Raw genomic sequence first — 23690 nt, 5'->3', positions numbered from 1 at the left:
GTCATAGGGCATGGTTAGTGTAGGCCTCTCAGGCACAGTCCTCAGAAACTCCACATGCACACAAACAAGACAATTCCCATCACAACACAAAGCCACATCTCATTGGGTCTCGACTACCAAGTCCATATAGTTAAACACTTCACAGCCTAATATTTTGGTCATAGGATTCTCTGTTGTGAGACACACTGAAGTCCCTCTTATCAGGCTGGATAAGGGAGTGGTTAGAGGTAGTTGCCTGTCAGGGGTCAGGGTTTGCCAGATCATGTAAGCACTCAGGTCACTTATCCATAAGTACCAGTATGACATAGTCATAATCCATGTGGGCATGAATGACCTGAGATGTACCTCCTTGGACTACATGAAGAGAGACATGACGTAACTCTCAGAATATGTGTCACAGTCAGGTATGAGCCTAGAATTGAGCAGCATTCTGTCGTCTCTGAGGATATCACAGTACCAACAGAAAATGATCAACTTTAACAATTGCCTTAGCTACTGGTGATATTCCAAAGGGGTCCAATACATGTCAGCTTGGGAGGACATGGTTGACAAGCCACGCTCCTTTGCCGGGGATGGTCTTCACCTGTCCCCTCTAGGATTTCAGATATTAGCCAAAACATTATACACCCCCTATAATGCCTTTTTAGGCACTGACAACCAGGCAAACCATCCAACATAACAAAAGCTACTTAGGGCAAGCTAAAGGTGTTACTGCTCAGTGCTAGGAACCTCAACAAGAGGCTGCACTGCCTGAAAGCTCTTCTAATCCAGCAGAATGCTGACATCTGTGCAGCTAATGAAACATAGTGCAAAACCATGGAAAGCACTCTAGCAGTGGATGGCTATAACACCTTTCATTTGTTCTGACCACCCAATGAACATGAAAGAGCAAAAGGCGTAGGTGTATCTATCTACGTAAAGGATAAGTACACCTCAGGGCACAATATGACATGCTTGAGCTACTCCATATTGAACTAACCATGAAACAATTCCGTTACTGTATTCTTGCTTACACCATATTCTTGAATAAGGAAACTTGTAAATCATACCTGAAGTAACTAGAGTCACTTACCATCCAGCCCAATACCATACTCATGGGGGACTTTAACTACCCCATTAAATGGGAGCCATACCTGACCACTAACATGCAGGTCGAATTATTTCTTGACTGTAAATTCAAATGCTCTGGAGTAGCTAGTCTGCACTCCCACTAGGGGAACAAATATCCGAGAACTGGTACTCACAAATATGGGACAGTGCTGCCCCCCCCCCCCCACTCTGTGATGTCCTCACTAGTAAAATCAGATCACTAAGCAATCTCCCTTGAAATAAAGGTAAAACTAGTCTGCTCACCTAACCCCAAAAACTTTCAGAACTTTCTACGATAAATGACACCCTATTAAGGGATGGGATAGCTAGTTTCCAAGCTCCCTGAAATCCAGAAAACACAGAAACCCATATGCAAAGGTGAGCATACAAACAACTGCAAGGAAACATCAGTACCAGACTGAAATAAACCAAAGTCAAACAGCAAAAACAAGCTGCACTGGTGAACCCCTTGTATTAATAAGTTGTACAACAAAAGAAACAGAATTCTGTCGAGAAGTAAGCGGGAAAGCGCACAACAGAGCAAAAAGTGCCTCATTAGTGTAAACGAGTGAATCAGGGAACCAGTCAAGTCTCTGAAAGTAGACTTTGGGGTAAAAATAGCTTCCAAAGCTAAGTATAACCATAAGGCATTTTTTAGTTATGTCCGCAATCTTAAGGTAACACCCAACAATGTGTGGAATTAGTTATAGATGGCATCACCTAAACTCAGCTGAAAGGTAAAGCAAATCTACTGGCTGACAAATTCAGCTCAAATTTCACCTCCCCATCACCTCCAAGTTCTCCTACAAGAAATTCCCTCCAACACTCCACCACCAATCACCAAAGAACAAATTGCCACTGCACTCTCTAAAGCAAAAAATGCAGCTTCAGTGGGCCCTGATGATATACCAGGTTGCCTCTTAAAAAGCTTAAATCACGACTTATTTGGCCCAAAAAAAAAAAAAAAAACCAACCCCCCCCACAAAAAAAAATAAGCTATTCTACACTTGTTTCCTTTCTGAAGCTAGTAGAGTCTAGTTTTCAGAGTTTGCTGAATCCAGGGCTGTATTGTAGTTTCTGTGTTGACCCATACCTTACTTGGATAGAAGGAAGTTTCTCTGTTCACCAGTGAGAGTGGGGAGCTTTGAGCAGCCTATCTATCCCTGGAGGAGTACTTTCCAGTTCAGAATTTGTAGTTTATTGGCCATTTTGGGCTAATTTCTATCCCTTTCATCTTTCTGCTATAAAACCCCGCATTTGCGCGGTTTTGTGCACAGCGCAGCGCCTTTTAGCTGGGGTCAGGGTTGCCAGATTTCTGACTGGCCAGGTAAGGACAAAAAAAAAAAAATGTCTTTCACGCTAAGTGAAGACCTATGCCGGTTGTGCGGGACTCTGGATCGGGCTGCTGATCCCAGGACAATCCCGCTCCGCTGAAATAGGGATGTCTGGCAACCCTGGCTGGGGTTAACCATTCCTGGCTCCACAAAGTCTGCTCTTCAGTTTTTCCCCTACAACTTGGCAGTCTTTCAGCCTAAAGCACTCAGACCCGCACCTTTCAGCCCAGCACTTGTTCTAAATCTACTGCAGCACTAGATAAACTTCATCACTCAACCCCCACATCTGCCAAGAAGGGAATAGTCGTATACGTCCCTACTTATTCAGGCATGCCCAAGAGACAGCTCCTGGTGTACTCTCCAGCCTACCTGATGAACCTGGGCATCTTGAGGCAATGCTACAACTGCCTCATGTACACAGACAACCCTCTCCTCCTACCACCAAACACTAACACTTGCGAGAGATGCACTTATACAGCCAATCTAGAGGCAAAGCTCTCTCCAACCAAGACTGGAACAGACAGTCAAGAGGAGAAGGTAACAACTCGCAACACCCCACTCACTACACATAGACCAACTAAACCAACCCCTCCAAAACCCACACATAAAAACACCAAGACATATACGGAGGTTCTGATTAAAAATCTAAATCTGCCTAGGCAACAGAGACCTCCAAATCAGACACACAAGTAACCTCCTCCCACCAACACACCCCAAACAACACATAGCCCACAAACTCGGTGTGCCACACAACCACAGCCCATAAGGAAAAACAACATACCCAACACACTAGTGATAGGTGACTCTATAGTCAGGCACACCGACATTCAACTCACCAGGTCGGACAAAGAGAAGGTTACTGTCAGCTGCTTGTCTGGTGCCAGAATCTGCCACATAACACATGCACTCAGGTCACTACAAGGCAAGTACAAATATGACTCTGTCATAGTCCATGTTGGTGTAAATGACCTGAGACATACCTCCCTGGATTACATGAAAAGAGACATGGAAGAGCTCTCCAATCTTGTAGCCCAGGCAGGTATAACCCTAGCCCTGAGTAGCATCCTGCCTTCACCAAAATTGATACCATAGTACAAGGATAAGATGATCAACTTCAGCAATTGGCTAAGCTTCTGGTGTCATTCAAAGGGGATCCAGTATCTGTCTGCCTGGGATGACATGCTTGACAGGCCACGATGCTTCACCAGAGATGACCTGCACCTGTCACCTCTGGGATTCAGGATATTGGCCAAGGCTCTTGCCGCCCCTATAGTGCCTTTTTTAGGCAAGGCTCAAAAAACAAACCAACCACCATAATAACTACAGGTAACAAAAAACTGAAGGCAATGTTACTCAATGCTAGGAGTCTAAATCTCAAAATGCACTAACTCGAGGCACTCCTCAAAATGGAGAACATCGATATCTGTGCAGTGACTGAGACCTGGTTCAAGGCTCCCGAGAGCACCCTAGCACTACCAGGCTATAATTCATACCACATGTTTCGGCCACAAAACCTGGACTGAAACACGAAGGGCAGAGGGTGTGTCCATACTCATCAAGGACATCCACACCTCCAGGCTAGTTGAAAAATACGATGTCTCTGAAATCATCCAAGTGCAACTAACCCTGGGCAAAAATGCATTCCAAATTGTAGCTTGTTATAGATCTCCCACCATGACCCAGGATCCTCACTCCTCGTTCCTGGGGACACTGGAAAAAATGAAGGTACAACCAAATCCCATAATAATGGGTGATTTCAACTACCCTAACATAAACTGGGAAAACTACTCTTGTACTAACCCCCTTGCTCAATGATTCTTGGAATTTAAAAACTCTAACGCCCTGGATCAACTTGTCAACACCCCCACCAGGGGCAACAATATTTTGAACCTGGTCATTACCAACATGGGAGACCGGTGCTCAACGCCCGAGATCAACTTCTTGCTTGTTAGATCAGACCATAAACTAATAACCCTAGATATCCACATTCTGACCCCACCCCCACACAAGGAAACCATCGTAAAAAAGTTTTCCAAAGCAAAATTCATGCTACTCAAAACTGAGGTGACTAACTTCACAACGCCCCTGCAGATGGATAACACAGTCAGTACAGTCACGACTGCTGAATCCCACACAAATGCACTCTACAAGCACCTGCATGAGTGCATGGATCATGCTATCCTCAATAAAACCAAGACACTATCCTCCAAAAAAGGAAGCCAATCTGGTGGTCCCCTGCCATTAACAAATTCTACAACAGAAGGAAGAAACTGTTGCAAAAGAGAGTAAAAACCCAGGTATGGAGGAACTCACTGATGGGCCTCTGTAAGAAACTAAGATCTCTCATAAAATCCTCCAAAACTAATTTTGAAAGAAAAATTGCCACGGATTCCAAAGACAACCACAAGGTATTCTTTAGCTATGTCAAGAATCTCCATGGCAACACCCAGATCTGCACCGATCTGCAACAGAACGGCACAAAATATACAGAGCCAACTGATATTGCCAACATATTGGCAGATAGGTTCAGTGCAAACTTTACTCCCTCCTCACCCCCCAAAGGGCCTATAACTATACCAGATGGTTGTAGAGCCCCGGCAATCACAAACACACAGGTAAAAATGGCACTCTCTAAAGCCAAAAACAAAGCATCCATGGGACTGGACAACATCCCAGGCTGAATCCTACACAAACTCCAAAATGAACTAGTCCCCCACCTAAAATCTATGTTCAATCACAGCCTCACCACAGACTATGTGCCCACAGAATGACACACAGCAACAGTTATCCTACTCCACAAAGGAGGAACCACCACAGACTCCAGGAACTATAGACCTATTAGCCTGACAAGCCTGGTCTGCAAGGCCATGCAGCGTATCATCATGGAACTCATAAAGAAAGATATTGGTAACCTCCAAACTCTGGATGCTACCCAATTCGGATTTGTAAAAGGTAGGTCATGTCTCCTAAACCTGGTAGACATCTTTGAAACAGTTACTAAGGCCATAGATGAGGGCAAGGTGGCCCACACAGCCTACCTGGACCTCGCTAAAGCCTTTGACACTATCCCTAATTCAGGAATCATAGATAAACTCATCAACCTTAACATAAACCCTTACGTCACAAGATGGGTGGCCAACTGGCTCACAGACAAAACCCACACTGTGAGAGTTGCAGACTCCAGATCCAACTCCAAACCAGTGACAAGTGGAGTACCCCAGGGTTCAGTCTTGGGACCCCTCCTGTTCAGTATATACTTCTCTGAAGTGCAAGCGAACACCGAGGGACTATGGCTAACCAAGTTCGCAGAAGACTGCAAACTGGGTGCTATTATCGATTCCCCTGCTGACGTAGACATCCTGCAAAAGGGCCTCACCAAGACAGACACCTGGTGTCAAAATCATGGGCTCAAACTAAATGCCAAAAAGTGCATTGTTATCCCCTTTGGTAAAAACATGGTACCCATGAATTACCAAATAGGGAGAAGTTCACGTAACACAGAAAGTGTGATAAGAGACCTTGGGATCCAAGTGGATAGTAACCTCTCCTTTGATAACCACATTGCCACAGTGGTCAGAAAATCTTTCTACGTGGCCCACTTAATCATAAAAGGGTTCACGTCTAGAAATAAGGAAGTCATCATTCCCCTCTACTCATCACTTATCAGACCCCTCATTGAATACAATGCCCCATTTGGGATGTACCTCACAAGACACCTATAACAACTTGAGATGCCCCAAAAGTATCTCACCAAGAGGATTGCTGGCCTCAAACAATTACCCTATGCCGATTTGGATGAATGGATGGGAAATCACAAATTCACACCTGGGGTAGCACCTATGTTCCTTATGGATATGGACAGGGACAAGCTGTAAGCTACTCCAGGCATAGGGACAAATCTAGGCCATATTCTTGCCCCTTGGGGCCATACACTGGGGAAAGTCGGGATATATTGGCTAGGTTTGTAAGGGGTCTTAAGCTGATAGCCTAGTAATTTCTTATGCACCTATCATATTTATACACTCATGGCCACTCCCCCAACAGCCATCACACTCTTCCATCCAATCAGCAATAAACTCAGTCAACATTAATACCCAGTAAAATTTGTCATTCTTAACTAGCCCATACTGCACTTCCCAATAATCTCCAGCACTCAGCTGCATCTCCTACTTCAACACCATGCTACTCCATCTTGTCCTAGTGGTATTATCAATCTTACTACTTTGCACTAAATATTACAAACTCACTCAGTCATGCCTACAAACCTGAAACACGCTCCACAGTACAGTTCTACATCTTCATCTCCATTTAACTGCAAAGTAAATGACAACACCTAAAATTACAAAACAATAAATACGAAGACATCAAACTTACTGTTTTGTTTTCCCTTCTCAATAAGTGCATCATAAAAGAATATGACATTACACACCAAATAAAAGAATGTGTGATTACACACCCGATCAAACACACGTGCCAGTGCTACCCTCAGTCCCTTATCAGTACTTCACTCCTATAAGTCTGTGCAAATAATACACTGAACCCCCGGACCACTTGATCATCGCATCACTCGTTCATCTCAACCACTATGCCATCAGCACTCATGGTCTTTAATCTAAATAGCTGTAGTGTCTCCAATAAAGTAGCAGATGATTAGGAATAAGGAGGAAGCAGACGATTAGGAATAAGGAGGAAGCAGACGATTAGGAATAAGGAGGAAGCAGACGATTAGGAATAAGGAGGAAGCAGACGATTAGGAATAAGGAGAACTTTTCAGAATGCGAGATCCTGGACTCAACTAACTTAGCAAAACTTAGCAAAAATAAGTAAAGTCCTCTTTCCAGAGGAAAAAAAAAACAGTCCAGTTAAGGGTTTCAGTACATCTTTCTTCAGTGATGGACTCAATTCAATATAGATCATCTGCACAAAACACTAGATTTGAGGTTGTTAGATGCATTACATTACTTCGAGGTCACCATAGACGATAATCTAAAATCTGACCTACATTTTATTTCCATCCAAAATAATATCAAAAACACACAAAAACTAGGTCTTATCTACAAAGTATCTCCCTGTCATACCATGCAATCTAGACATCTACTGCCAGTTCTCTGCTATGCCTCTCCTCTACTAACAAACATCAGCTCCTCACTTTTAACAAAACTGGAACAATGTTATAATAAAATAGCAAATCTTGAAACCCACCTTCCTAGTAAAACACATTACCTAGCACTCAACCAGCGAAAGTGGTTGGAATTCCCAACTATCAAAAATTCAATCAACTTAAACTGGCCCAAAGTATAATTCACCATCAAAATAAACATCTAGCACTGCATAAAGTAATGGTATGGTATTACCCATCAACCTAACAAAGACAGTGATGCTATGGCACTCATCACCTAAACACATGTCTAGCACTGAAGACAATAATGCTATGGTACACCCCACTCCATCACCAAATAAATGTCCCAACAATGAAGACAGGAATGCTGTGGTAGCCCTCATATACAACTCTCAGGTCTACGGATGCACATCTTGCCCAAGTCAGTAAACCAAACAATAAATACCGTAAAGCAATGTATTCTTTATATATATCAAAATGTTGGAATGCAATCCCATAAGCCCTAGGACAAATCATAAATCCAAAAAACTTCAAAGAAAACCTTAGAACCCACCTCTTGGATTTCAAACTGTACGCCTGTCAGTCTTCTTCTGACTAAATGCTGCTACAACTCTGTCCATCTGTCCTCTGTCTGCGGTGACCTTTTGGCCTTCTGGCATAATCCAAGCTTCTGGGCTTTCATCAGAAGACCCGACAGCTTAGCCACACCTACAAATACCTACAAAACAGTATGTTATCTAGTAGTAATGCCCTACACATTCAAAGCATGGAAATGAAATCTGTATCCCTGGGATACTATGTTTAATACCCACTTGTCCTGGGTTATTAACTGCCAATTTTGAGCATGAAGTGCTAGTTTTCCCCCTAAGGGGTCTGCCAAAAGATAAGTGCTTGGTGATGGCAGAGGGAAGTCATTGAGACTGTTTACTGTAGGGTTGTGCTTTATTTCCTCCAGATTTGGAGGTAGAAGCACCCCATTGCTTTGACCTGTAAGAATCCTGTGATTGGTATCTAGAGCCCTTTGAGTGCCTGGATTTGCCCCGTGAAGCTCTGTTGGAGACAGGAAAGGACCAATTTTTTGTAAGCCAGAGTCTACTGAATCTTGGTGTCTGCACTTGTAAAAAGTCTTTTACAGCTTGCATAGACTTAGCTTTGTCTTCCATTTTCTCTAAAACCTCTTCTGCCTTATTACCAAACAGAGTATCATGTTGTAAAGGTGCATCCAACAATTTAGCTTTAACATGATCAGACAAATTTTGCTCCTTGAGCCAGGCATGCCTTCTAATCACAGATCCAAAAACTGTGGCCCTGCAGGAGGCCTCCAAGGAATCAAAACCACATTGCAAAGTATGCTTTCCAACCTGTTCTGCTGCATGCAATAATTTCTGTAATTCTTTATTTTCCACACATTCAGAAATCAACATAATTTTCTGTTTCAAAAATCCCATAACATATTGTTGATATTTAAGCATATGAAACTGGCAGTTTAAGGCTCTAATTGCCAAGGTTGCAGACGTATAAACCTTCTTTCCCCATCTATCCAGCACTCTGGAATCTCTATCAGAGGGGGTAGGATTCTTAGCTGTTGAGGGCTTTACACCTCTGGGACCTTGTGAGATAGTTTCAGGGTCAGCAGCAGGGTTTTTGAATAAAAATTTGTGTGAGTCAGGAACCCTGTAATATCTGTCTGGCATGCTAGGAGCCGGAGGTAAGGAATCTGGAGTCATGCTTGATTCCGAAAACACGTCATCAACAATGTCTAATACAGGAGGTATGACCAAAGGCCTATGCTGAGGGAGAAGGAGGAAATCCCCAAGTCTCTTTTTTTGAGTCTGAGAAATCTTGACTCTCCCAATGAAAATGTTCCCTCAAGGAATGTAAGGTTTCTCCAAAGGAATAATCTTCAGGAGGAGATGCAGATGGGATGGATTCCTCTGCATCTGAATCCTCATAGGGTGGTATAGAAAATTCCTGATCAGAAGAGGAATCAGAACAAATAGAAACCTGATCTGAAGATTCATAATCAGTGTCTTGCCTACGCCTCTTATCGGGGGGGGGGGGGGAGGTTGGGAACCCCTGATCAAGGTAATGAAGTCTTCAGCCATTTTGATCATCTGCTTTTTGGGCATAGAGGCCTGAGCACGTGGCTCATGCGTCAGTTTTTTAGCCTTAGAAGTTGCTTTTGTCTTTGTTTTTGGAGCTGGCATCGGTATGGAGCAAGAAAACATTTCCCCAACGGGGTACTTAGCTTTAATTGAAGACTTCGGTTCTGAAACTCGAATTTGAAAATTTCAGGAGTCGGCCGACCGGCACTTGCGAACTGCTTCTGCTTCGGGCACCACGAGGCAAGAAAGACTAAAGAAAATGGCGTCAGCTGCCTGTTTTATACCCCTGATGACCTGACGTCATGGAAGAGGAGACAGCAACCGACGCAGGACCCAAGACTTTGATACTCAGGCCGACTGAGGGCAACCTGTCAACAGATTACCCAAATGTAATGACTGCAACAGTGAAACACGAGGAACATCAGTGTGTTATCTAGTAGTAATGCCCTACACATTCGATTGCACCTGTTTAGTAACCTAATGGACATTCTTAATGTTATCATTGCTACAGTAAAACTGAAATGTAACTCTGCTGTAGTAAAACTGAAATGTGACTCTGCTGTACTAAAACTGAGATGTGACTCTGTGGTATGTAATGATTTCCAGCATCTTCATGTTTATCCTTTTATATACTAATTTTTGTATTTTGTAAGTGATAGTTAACAATTGCTGTTTTGTCTTGTATTTAATGCAGTATATTGTTTTGTATGACATCTTTTAAAATGTGTTAGTGGTGGAGCTTTTCTCCTCAGGTCCCTGCTGAAAAGGGGTCTGTCATGGCCCAGTTGGACTTGGTAAACAGATGCTAATACATAAATAAATAACCAGTTTTGCATTAGTATGCATTTCCTGAGTGATATGAAGTCTGAAACACAAATGTTTCACCATTTAGTGTCTGCAATCCACATTGATTTGTCAGAAAACCATACATTTTACAAGGGACAGACCCAACTATGAGGCATGAATCTGGACATTCTATGAAATTCTGGACACTTAGGTTCAGTTTACAAAAAAACACACTGAGCACACTGCCTTATTTAAGCGTTTTAGAATTCTCTGGTTAAAGTATGCATTGCAGCCATGTTAACGTGAGACACCCCACACACCATTGTTACTTCAGTTCTCATTCTGTTACTCTTGCTACTCATGTCCGTACATACATACTTCATGTTCCCAGCCATGTTAACGTGAGACACCCCACACACCATTGTTACTTCAGTTCTCATTCTGTTACTCTTGCTACTCATGTCCGTACATACATACTTCATGTTCCCAGCCATGTTAACGTGAGACACCCCACACACCATTGTTACTTCAGCTCTCATTCTGTTACTCTTGCTACTCATGTCCGTACATACATACTTCATGTTCACAGCCATGTTAATGTGAAACACCCCACACACCACTGTTACTTCATTTCTCATTCTGTTACTCTTGCTACTCATGTCCGTACATACATACTTCATGTTCACAGCAGACTTCTGTGGACATTCTTCTGGGACCTGAACACAATAGAGGCAGTCCTGCCTCTAAGGAGGTAAGATCACAAAAGAATACTATTGTATCATGAGTGAATGCACTGCAGTGTTTTACTAATAGAAGGTATGCCAAGTTCAGAAATAATGTGGGAAAAGTAAAGTATAAATAATATTGGTCAGTTATATTCCATAAGCTGCTTTTATTCTAGGAAAGGAACAATGAAATATACTCAGACACTTGATCTGGTGGACTAAAACTGGACAAGATGCTTAGAATGGTAAATACTGCAACAATATTAGGAATGAATTTTGATGTTGGAAAAAGTTACAAAATATCTTACAGGAAAAAACAGGACATAAAATATACAACCCTTCAATGCAGATGATTATAGACGATACCTGGACAGTCGAAGGAGGACTATGTAAAGAGCACCTTTAGATTACATAAATTAGTACAGAACATTTACTATAACCATTTGTAAAACATTGAAAGCCTTCCATCCTCAGTCTTAATTTGATGTTCCTTCGGCTTTTCCCGGTTAGGGGTCGACACAGCGGAACTGCAGTCCACTAATGATTGGCAGTAGATTTTCACAGTGCCGAGGTGCCAGCTTGACTCCCAACCTTCAACGAAAGCATGCCCATTCGTGCATGTCTTTCAAACGCCACTCGACCACAGAGAGGACATGCAGACTCCACACAGAAGGCGCTCTTGCTGTGAGGCGACAAAGCTACCGCTGCACCACCGCGGCTTTCAGTCTTAATTTGATAAAAATGTAAATTACGTTTCCATTTTGCTGGCATCTTGGATATGACAGAAATACTTAGAACAGCCAATATTTCAGTAGAGTACACGACTTGGTATTAAAGTTCAGAGAACAGCACAACAGGGCTCCTTAAGTTCAGACGTGAAGAAGAAAAGGGTTGATGTCCACATGACCAGGTATGGCAGAGAGTACCAACATGTCCACAGCAGTAGACACAAATTACTTTTTGTTTTCTTCCCTCATAGCTATTAAATGTTATTAAGATTATAACTGCTGGGTAGGTCATAACAGAGGTGTACAATGTTCTAGAACATATCAGGCTGTCTTTACCTTCATTCTTGTGGTCATGTCATGATGTTGCATTTTAGCTACTACTACACAATGCTGGTTTGCATGCTACACTGATCACATTTGTCTGTTGCAGGCTAACCTGACTGAACATGACCTACCTTAAGAGTGTCTCTCTTGTGGTCCAGTCTGATCACATTCGTCTGTACCAGGTTAAGCTGACTGAACACGGCCTACCTTAAAGTGTCTCTGTTGGGGTCCGGTCTGATCACATTCGTCTGTACCAGGCTAACCAGACTGAACACGACCTACCTTAAGAGTGTCTCTGTTGGGGTCCGGTAGCAGCAAGATAAGAAGGTGCAGAACCTGCAACTGCAGCTTGAGCTGGAATATACCTTTGAAGAAGAAATAAAACAAAACAACAGGTTACAGATAAGAAACATATCCTAATTCAGAGCTTGCTAAAGACAATGTTTGATTCTGCTCTGCTGACATTATTATCCAAGTTTGCCAAACATCTAAACACCAAATTTTCATGCACTTAAATACTGGATCAGTAAGAACATTACCTGAGAAATAAGTAAACTATTCACTTGACATTAAAAGATCATTTAGCTGTCTAACAGGAACTTGTACACGAGTCCTGAGGAAGGCTATTCAGCTAAATCACAGCACAGGCAGGAAGCATAATTCAAGGACAATCCTATTTTGGAAGGAAACATGGACTGATAACAAGAGACAAAGATCCTTTTATAAAGACCAGTTAGAGTTCCCTACCAATAACTGATTGAAACGTGGACATTCTTCACTCAGAAGTGATGACCACAAAGAATAACATTTTCCAAGACAGAATCTTCATAGCCGCTGAACCAGTGTGTCAGGATAAGTATCAGAAAGCCTGTCAGTCATAAAGCTCACATTTCAAGGATCACAAGACCACTGCAGTGGTCATCAGACATAGAAAAGTCTTTATGGAAGTGCTTGGCTATCTAGTGCTTGGCTACTGGGCAACAATCTAGGTGTCCCCAAGCACATGATGGCCAGAAACTTGTGACACACACACACACACACACACACACACACACACACACACACACACACACACACACCTTGACTGTGGAATGAGACCTAAATCATACAGCTGCTTAAGGTATCCCAGAACAAATTAACTATTTTTTATTTACTTTTCTATTTACATAAATATTATTTATTTACATTTAACTGGGAATGTGTAGCTGTGAAAACATATTTTCAATTGAATCCTGGGGAAAACGAAAGGATCTCCACACACACCTATCTAAAATGTAGAACAGACTATTAAATAAAAAACAAATACATAAATAAAATTAAGATATCACACAGAAACACTCTAATTCAGACAGGACAGTAGGTACTTTAGAACAGACAATATAAAGTTTATTAATACAGACAGTCTGCCAGTGAAAATAAATAAATGATACTTGAAATGGAGTGAATATGTTGGTATTCTGTGAGAGTGACACAAATGTATAAAGTTACTATGAAACAGAATATATACAACATATATTAATGTGATATAAAAGAACATTACAAGAAGTATATTCATTAGATTGCAGCCATATACACACAGAGTTGGAACTGTATGCTTGCCTGACCTGCTTGTTGGAAAAGGTTAAAATGAATGGTGATAGAAGGGACAGGATTAGTACAATAGCGACAGAGTGTGTATCTGTGAAGAAATGCAACGACAGGTCACACGGCTGTTGATAGGGGTAGGTCTGCACAATACACTGCATGGTACACAGCGTGCTGTATGAAGAGATAGTGTAGAATGAACACAGATGGGATTCATGTGCTACTGCAGCTGCAGTTCTAGGGTTTTTTTTTTCCTCAAATGGGAAAAGAGTTTATGGATGGATGGATGGATGGATGGATGGATAAATTGTTATATAATTATTATAACCTTTAACCTCACTAAGGTACTTGAGGTACCCAGGAAGCCACTACGAATGTTTACTTATCTGTAGACAGTATTTGTTACTAAACCTGATTTTTTTTAAAGGGACTTAAAGCAAGTGCACCTATTGATTATGTAAGGCTTCTCAGGGTGACTCCTCAGGAGATAAAGTTAGATAAGGAGGGGCGGTCTTGGGAGCATAGACTTTTTTGGGCAAAGTACAGTGGAATTAAAACAAGATAGATGTGGAATAAAGTGACCTCAGACAGACACAGTGATGACAACAACCATGCTTCCCAGCAGCAAAAGGTGCATCTATTATACACCTGTTCAGGTGCTTCTATTACACACCTGTTCTAAATTCTGAAGTAATGACAGGGAAAGACATCTAAGAAAGTGGGCAGAGTACAGCTGAGTGGGAACCGAGTATAGGATGAAGAAAGGACTAAATCATGCAAAACCTATCAACTTTTGGTTTGATGCCATAATAAGATACGAGATCACAATCACAATGGCTAGCTAGCAGCTTTTTTTTACACTCAACTAGTTTTTCAGGAGATTTTTTGATTGACATGATACTAAGGATCAACAACTGACATCATTCTGCTGAAATCAGATCAGACTCTTCTCACAAGTCCCCATGACAATGAGTTAAGTTTGAGAGAGAAAAGCATTGATTTGACTTTGTGCTGAAATGGGAATCCATATTCCTGTGGCTAAAGCTGTAAAGACTGAAAGCTGTTATGAAGTTTAGTGCTGACTAGTGACACAGCTGTGCCACGTGGAACCCCTGTTGAGCCACAAGTAATTCTGCATAAGCTATGCTGCGCAGCATTAGTTAACCAAATGATTAATGCATTTGGAAGACTGAGAACAAAGCCTTGAGGTACTCCAAGTTCAAATATAAGTAGCTGGGACTTATGAGATGGTCGTGTTCCATCCAACAGATCAGTTCTTGTAAGTGAAACAGATACTGATCCATTTAAAGGCACTGAAGGTGGGTCAATGACGGATATTGAGGTATGACTCACAGTGTCATAAACCTTAGAAGATCCAAAAAGCATACACAAATATTAACTGCTATTAAGTTTTTTTTTTTTGTAACAGAGGAGATCAGTTGTATACAGGAGATACATATTGCTGTAACCCTTTTGCTTGAAGGTGTACTATGTTGCTCATAGAAAGTTTGAGCTAACACAATAGTGAAGATGTTGATGCAGAACACATTTTTCTGGTAGTTCCAGCAGTGAAAGAAGTCCAACAGGTTGACAGCTTTTTAAGGGAACAGGGAGCCACCTCTGTGCTAGGGGGACAACTAGGATCTGTACTCATCAATACTGCACATGTTGACTAAGATCGATCAAAGGCATGGGCCTTGTGCTAGTCTTTAAGAACTCAAGATAAAGGCCGTCTGACATTGGCAATCCGGACTTGAATCTGTGTAAGTACTTGAGAGGTCTGTATACTAGGACACTGATAAAGGGTACACATTTGTGATTAGGTGTGGCCCAACTCATACAAGACCTGTCAGAGAAGATGCTATGGACTATATCATGAAGATAGAACACAAATTAATCGGAGAGGAGAAAGGTGGCATTGTCATGCCCTGGATGAAGCAACTGGTCAATAATTTCCATATTCGTAGATGAGCAGCATGATTTACTTGTTGATGAGTTAGTAACTGTTTTTGCTGAACTGATTTTGTTTCATACTTCAAAGAACCTAATTAGGTCAGAACCAAACTCACACGCACTTGTAGCCCTCTCATTATATTTGAGTTCAAACATTATTCATAGTAGATTACGAGACCTAAAGTGATCATTAATGAGGGATAGCATGGTTCAGCTAAAATACTTCACAATATTTTTCTAGCAGTAATTTAACAAAACCCAATCATTCCATGGAGTTCAGATTAGGACTTACAATAGATATGTTAAAATATCTTATGGTCCTGGAAACAAACACAGAATCTGTACAACTGACAGATCTGTCATTTACTCTAAAATGCAAAACTTGTCAGCTGATCAGTAACTGCATCTGCTGTGACACCTCATGAAGACTTATTCTGAAGAGCAACAGTGAAGGTCCAGTCTAGGGTACTTACATGATCAGAGCATTTACTGGTTCTTGTGGTTAAGGTTATAATGACACTGAGACCATAAGGGGACTGAGGGATGGCTGCTTTCATATATGACTTGTAAAGTCGATGTCTCCTAGAATGAGGAGTTCAGTAATGACATCATGTGACCTAGGAATGAATGGATGTGTGACAGCTGATAACTTTGTACTCAATTGTACAATGTCTTCTATCATATGCAGCTTACACTGGTCCTCTAGCCAGGAGATCCGGTGGAATTCAGAGAGTCTACAGTCAGAATGAGACACTCAGAAGGAGAAGAGTGTCACCCCAGCCATGGAGATCTTCAGCTTCAAATGGAATAACTTTATTTACTGTCAGTGAACAAACATCCTTGCTGACCACTGTAAATGAGAAGGGTTAGGCTTGTTTTTCTTCCATGGACTTTGTGATTCGGTGTATGAGGGACTTCCCTGCTATGGAATGAAAAATGTGCCTACTGAAAACTCTCTTACACTGATGCACAAAGCAGGAGACATGGATAACCACACTCCTGCGAGTGTCAAGTACCAACTTAGAAGATCTGAACAATGTACAATTCCTGAATCCATGAACTCCAGGAAAGGAGTGGAGGGGCAAGTCATTGAGTCATTCAGCACATTCACTTCACCCTGAATATGAATCACTGAGATAATTATATCCCTGTCTACAGCCCACTGTTAGACTCTCATCACCCCAGTGAACAGGGTATACAACCATGTGTCCCCCACACCGGTTCAGGTATCACACAATGAACTGGTTACCAGAATGAATTAAGACTGGCCTCAGAATCCACTTGTCCTTTACAGCCATGTCGCACGAGAACTACAAGAAGTTCCAACTTGTTGATGTGGACCCCCCCCCCCCCCCAAGTAGGAATGGAAGACTCATCTAAAAATTAGTGGGAATTGTCTATCACCCCAGGGTCTAAGAAAAAAAAGTTATAAACCAAGGAATGACCAATGAGCACACAATGTCTCTTTAGCCAGTCGCACGTCACAGCCCAGTGCATCAGATGCATCCTCAATCATGTTAAAAAATCACAAAAACAGTGCTTACCATACCGTGAGGCTCAGAAAATTCAGGAAGGTTCATACCTGAACCATCATGTACAAATTTCACACTGGCTGCCAAACCATAACCTCCTTGAACATTTTCCAGACAGAACTGAAAAGGTTCAGTGCCCCACCTAGGGTAGAATCTTCTGAAATGCAGAGAGGATTTCTCTATGTTTTCCCAGTTCATGGTCACTTCTCAGGACTGCAGCCATGGGAATGTCCACTTAGGTGCTGCCATCAGGGAACCACTTGATATGCCCACTCAAGGGATGCCACGTGAAAGTCTCTTTATTAGGACAACAGCAGCCACTCACCCAGTAATGGAACAGGTTCTTTTGCCTGCTCACATTTCTTCTTTATGGGTAGTACCTAGAAGTACCTTTTAGCATCTTAGCACCTTTATGGATAGTACCTAGAAGTACCTTTTAGCACCCGTGTCCCTCATGGATTGGGACAAAAAGTTACTACCCCAACATATCCTTGTTCTGCCCTACTCTGGGTTATTTTCATGCAATGTATAAGGGGTAAAACTACTACTAGAATGTAAAGTTAGACCTCTTAAGATCCTCAGGGATCTACAGCCTAGTATGTACCTTAAAAATTCTACTACTACAAAGAATAGAGTAAATGGGAGTTCATGACACTGAAAAGAATGCCCACTCATGGTGGGCTGCAAGAAGTTCCTCTGTGAAACACAGAAATGTGTGTGCCAAAAGTCTTCTATTACATCTAGTTACACAATGAAGGCACCCTTCTGCAGCAGGGATGCAACTCTCCTGGGAAAATAACCATCCAGATCATGATGTAGCAGATGTGCTTAAGGCAGCTGTTGTGGTCCAGGACAGAAGTCTTCCAAATTCTCTGATAGTAAGAAGAGGTGTCAGCAGAGAGACTATGTCTGGACTAAAGACTGCAGTCTGGTTCTGTCTTAACAGCTCTGCGGAGACAGCATAGTCTGTCAATGAAACCTTCTCTGGATGCAGACATAAAGCTCCAAGATGTACAATAGAGCCTACAAGATCCAATATTTGGGTTGCAATGACACTGCTAAATAATCACTGGTCATTTATGCTGGTTCCCCAGGCCTCTGCAAACTCAAAATAAAAATCACCTATTTTAAGATCAGTCTTAAATGAAAGCTGTGTGTGCATGTGCTGAGGTATAAGAGTAAAATCAGGATGCATAATAAGCAAAACACACACACACACACACACACACACACACACACACAGGATGTGGTGTAGCCTGAAGGAGCTGTGTATTCAAGTACCATTCTCAGGTTCTTGTACCAAATGACAAGCAAATCATTGCAACTGCTCCAAGAGCATCAATTAATTAATTAATTAATTTTATTTAACATTTGTTTACCAGGAAAGTCTGAGTTGGAATGAAGCCACTTTTCAGCAGAAGCATGGGAAAAATGCTCCAGATGCATGTCTTTGTAATGTGGGAGGAAACTGGACCACCCAGATGAAACCCACATGAATGCAGGGAGGACATGCAGACTCCACACAGAAGGCATCCCAGCCAAAAATCGAACTAGAGAACCTCTTGCTGTGACGTGTCAATGCTACTGCTGCACCACTGTGCCGTCCCTTTAAATTAAAATACATAAATGTCCAGGAGATAGTAAACATTACATACAAAATGCTGATGTGTAATGTTTGTAAATAACTTGTACCATTGTGTTTAATATTTATTTCCATGCATTGAGACTGTATATACACTATATATTGCACTTTTTCTTGTATGTACTATTGATGTTATGTGGAGCTTTTCTCCCCAGGCCTCTACTGAAAATTAGTTCACCTAGGCCCAGTAGACATTCCTGGTTAACAAATACTATAAACAAACAAATAAATAAATAAATTATCATGATACTGTAACATTAACCTTAACTCTACATTAAACATGGCATGGGCTACTTGTGTAAAAAAATTAAACTGTTTTGAACCTATATAACAAACATTTAAACCCTTAGCATTATTTTTAATTATGGAATAATCCAAGTCTCTATCTGGTCTCTTCAAAGGCCTTCCATAACCAAATTATTTACAATGGCCAATGGATCTTGCTTTTGGGGCAGATCTTGATGTGCTTCAGCTGCATTTGGAGCAGCCTTCCTCTGCCACTCTTGATTTGATGTGCTTCAGCTTCATTCGGAGCAGCCTTCCTCTGCCTCTCTTTGATTATCATTCACCTGACAGTCTTTATTTTCTTTCAACAGAACTAGTTGTGACAATTGTGACTGCATATCTTCAGGGAGCCTCTACCTTGACATATCTGCATTGCTTTTTTTGGCCAGTGCCAAACGCTATTCTTCTAGATTACTTAACTTGACCAAAGTTGTTCCGCTGATTTAGTTATGTTGACAGAAGGGTACATTACAAACTGTGCTTGCTTCTGTCCAGACTCGATACTACCAGGTTGCTAAGTTTGATTCCTAACTTCCACTTAGGAGTCACTATTACATTGCTATATAACTGCTTAATTTACCACCATCTGCTTCATACGCTTCGAATTTTTCAGCGTTACTTTTGCTACAATCATTAGTTTGCACGGTAAGAGGTGTGAAAGCCTTGCAGGATTACTAGCAGTCTAATAGCATCTAGAAATGCTCTGTCCACCAATAAGTTACTATTGGAAGTCAAATTGCAGAGTGTTCACCATGAAAAATTCCTTCTGGACTTTTCTCCCATTCTCATTGCTAACCTTTGGCAGTTGATGCAGAGGTTAAGCTTTCAAGCTACAGTTCCTGTGGTACAGGGTTTTATTCCCTCAGCCCTCATCTGCCTCCAGTGTGACCTTGAGCAATTCACCTAACCAGTCATTGCTCCCAGGATGCCCCTGAAAAGGGACTGCGTGTCCATTGGGCCTACCTGGTTAACAAACAGGTGGTATTATTGCTATTATTATTGTTGTTCTAAAACTACCCACACAAGTTAATCTGCTGGTTTCTACTGCATTTCTGTCGCTTGACATTTCCCTCAAACAACTTGAATATTTTCCATGTAAGGTATCTGTCTGAATGGTGCCTATACCGGCTTCTATGTCTTAAGGTAAGATCTGAGTGACAGTTATGTCTTGCATAAGCAGTAACCTCTAACACTGTTACTTTGTTGTTGCTCAAGGTCTGTATGCATGTTCTCAGCTTTGGCTTTGTTTCTCTTCTTTTACTTTTTTCTGTGAAGATTTTTGTCTAGAGTCCAGTAAAAGAACCTGTGTTACTGTGACACTTATCTAAATAACATCACAAAAAAACATGCAAATGAAGATTTGATTCACTGGCCTTTGTCACCTTGAAAAAGTGAATTAAAAATAAAAAGTAAAATAATGACTGCTTGTTGAAATTGGGGCAACCATAACCCCGATTCTTCTAATAGGGGAACTGAAAATGTAAGGTGGGATGTATACCAAAGATGAGGTTGTGGTACCTCTGAGTACCACTCTGAGATGCATTGATCTTAGATGTATTATATATGCATCATGGGTGTGGAGTGGAGACCCCTGTGATACAGAGGTCTAAACTTATCCTGAAAAACACTTTAAAGTTGTAACAGCAAGTTTTTGGAATTCTTTCATTTATTTGTGCTATAGTTTATTTTAAAACTGTCAGAAATCATAACATCTATTCTCACTCTTTTGATAGGGAACCCAGAAACATGGCTTTTAACCTGTCCTCTATAAAAGATAGTAAAGGTTTTATTACAAAATTCACAACTTGGAATTTCAATAAGGGTGATTTAATAAAAGAACAGCCTCTGCTGCTCTGTAATTGATTATTAGGTTGGCAGATTATTGCTTGCACTTTATGTATGTGCTTTCAATCTGGCATCACTGAATACATAAATAGTTAAGTAGCTTAAAAATAAGTGAGCAAGATGCCATTAGTCCCACTAGGCTAGAAGCCTCTTTTCAGGGGGGACCTGAGGTTGTACTTATACAGGTATGGGAAATTTCGCCAGTGTGTCAGGGAACGCTCCTACTCGTCATTGTTGTGAGTGGGACTCATTTTAGCAGAGCACTTCCTGTTTCTGTTTCAGGTACAGAGGCAGCCTGGAGAAACAGGGAGGCAGATGGAGAGAGAAAGAAATTAAGGAGAAAGCAAATATCAAGACCAGAGAATGTGTATAGGATTCTGAGGAAATGTTTCAAAGAAACCTGTATGATGGAGATAAGTCAGCAAGTGATGGACATATAATTACAACCCTCCAGTTGGGAGGGTGGTGGGATGATTTACTTAAAAATGGTGGTGCAGAGTGAGTCAGAAAATGAAGGAGATGTTTCATGGGGAGATATTATGGAGAAAATACAAAAGGATGATGCAGAGATAATCCTGAGGAATAATTTGTTTGTTTGTGTCTTTTGGCTTTTCCCAGTTAGGGGTCACCACAGCAGAATTCCGGTCCGCTAATGATTGGCAGTAGAGTTTTACGTGCTGGCTTGCTGGGCCTAACGCACAACCTTCAACGAAGGAACGCCCGTTCACACATGTCGCCACACAGAAGACGCTCTAACTGAGAATCGAACACGCTACCGCAGCAATAATCCTGAGGAATAGTGATGAGACAGAAAAGAAAACATGCAGAGAAAGTAAAAAGGCAGAAGTACAGTAGCAGAAAGGAAGGTAGAATAAAATGAAAAATGGAAGTAAGTGGTAAGGATTCAAAGTAAAGAATACAGAAATGGGCAGGTATGAAGTGTGGGATAACTGAATAGCTCCTTTGGGTGTAAAAGCACATGAGGTAAGAACATTTATTCTTATTAACAGAGAGACATTTTTGTGACATTGTATTGGAGGCTGTTTTTTCAATGGAAAATTTTCTTGGAGAATATGAAAAAAGAAAGACTAACACATAGAATCTTTAAGTAATAAAAGCATTTAACAGGAAAACAAAAAAGAAGATTCATATACAATTCAGAACAGAGGTAGAAAGAGAGATTTTGAAAGGCAATTGAAAGCTTTATGTAAAGAAGTACTGGACATTGCAAAAGATTATGACAAAAGGGGTTTATGGACTGGTGGCTGGGCTTGAAATATTGTATTAAAAATAGAAAGAGAAAAATTATACCTATACCAAGCATGATAAATATGAAGGGAAATAGGGGTGTTATAAAATACTGGGCACAACCCGAAACATGTTTTTGTGGAAAAGAAGGACATTTGATAAATAACTGTGACAAAAGAAAATGTCATATTTGTGGGGAAATGGGACATGATGTAAAACGTGAATTGAAATGTTATAAGTGCAACAATATTGTACATTTAAGGAAGGATTGTAAAAATCAAAATAAGGGTAAGGAAAAAGAAAAACAGAAGAAAATGAACAAGACGAAGAAATTGTAGAAGTAGAAATAGAGGAAAATTAGATGGAAAATAATAAAGAGGACATAGAAGAAGGTGCTTAAAAAAGTGATGAAGACATGGAAAGTAGTAAAAGAAAAAAATTCTATTGATAAAAGGGTACAAGTCAGAAAAAAAATTAAAGGGATAAGTGCAAAAAAAAAAAAAAAAAGAAAGGAAATGGATGAAAACTAATATCGACAGTTAATGATTGGGGCTTGGTATAATGGTCATGGTGCTCTGTTTGGGAAGGAATGACCTATTAAAGAAAGCTAGGCTAGTAATTAGCTATGGACTTATGAAACCATAAATCTAGGGAAAAGGCAAAGGAAAATGTTAGTGCTGTTTGTAAATGTGAGTAGTAAGAAGAATACGAATTTTGGAGTGGTGTAACACGTGATGTAGATGCAAACATATTCGAAGGCACAAGATTTTTAACAAGTGAAGAAAGATTACAAACAGAGAAACTTTGGAGGAAAGATAATCTCGAATTTGGGAAATGAGAGATGTTCTAGAATAGCTGTATTCTGTAGGAATACAGTAAAGATATTAGATGTAACTTTAGCAAAAATGTGAAGATTAACCATTTTATATTTAAAATGGAAAGAACACATATACAGAATTATAACACTGTACGTATATACTAATTGCAAAGAAAGGGAAATCTTATTTCACTGATTTTAGACTATGGTGTGAAAAAAAGAAAGGAATGGTACAAGAAAAATGTTAGACATTATAAGATGTGGTAAGTTAAAAGTTTGGGACAAAATTTCATGGACTTGCAAAAGGGGTATAGAATTGAAATATATTATTGTACAGTATCAGAGGATTTAGTTATAATAGAAGGGGAGGTAGTTGAAACAGGAATTTCTGATCATATTGCAATATGGCTAGAGATAAAGGAAAATGAGAAATATATAAAGATAAGCAAAAGAATAAAAAGTACAAATGAGAAAGCATGGAATGAAGAAGGTAATACAGTAACAAAGGTCATATTACTAAGATATATTATTATGAAAACATTTTATAAAATTTGGCCTAAATGGTGGATGATAT

The 23690-nt window shown here is 40.7% G+C and overlaps 1 protein-coding gene across 2 annotated transcripts in view; it reads right to left on the bottom strand.

Moving 5' to 3' along the window:
- The window catches only part of ARHGAP28 (Rho GTPase activating protein 28), a 1230114-nt gene that overhangs the window by 195351 nt on the left and 1011073 nt on the right, over nt 1–23690 (bottom strand). For both annotated transcript variants that reach the window (XM_044066513.1, XM_044066514.1), the window contains exon 10: nt 12493–12575. In XM_044066513.1, the coding sequence (XP_043922448.1) occupies nt 12493–12575 (83 nt within the window). The remainder of the gene's footprint in view (nt 1–12492; nt 12576–23690) is intronic.

Source organism: Protopterus annectens, chromosome 3.part1 (assembly GCF_019279795.1).
Source record: "Protopterus annectens isolate FY-2018-M chromosome 3.part1, PAN1.0, whole genome shotgun sequence".
In the NCBI taxonomy this organism is placed as follows: Eukaryota; Metazoa; Chordata; order Ceratodontiformes; family Protopteridae; genus Protopterus; species Protopterus annectens.
The sequence above is the reverse complement of the archived record's forward strand: the minus strand, read 5'-3'. Positions and strand labels throughout refer to the sequence as shown.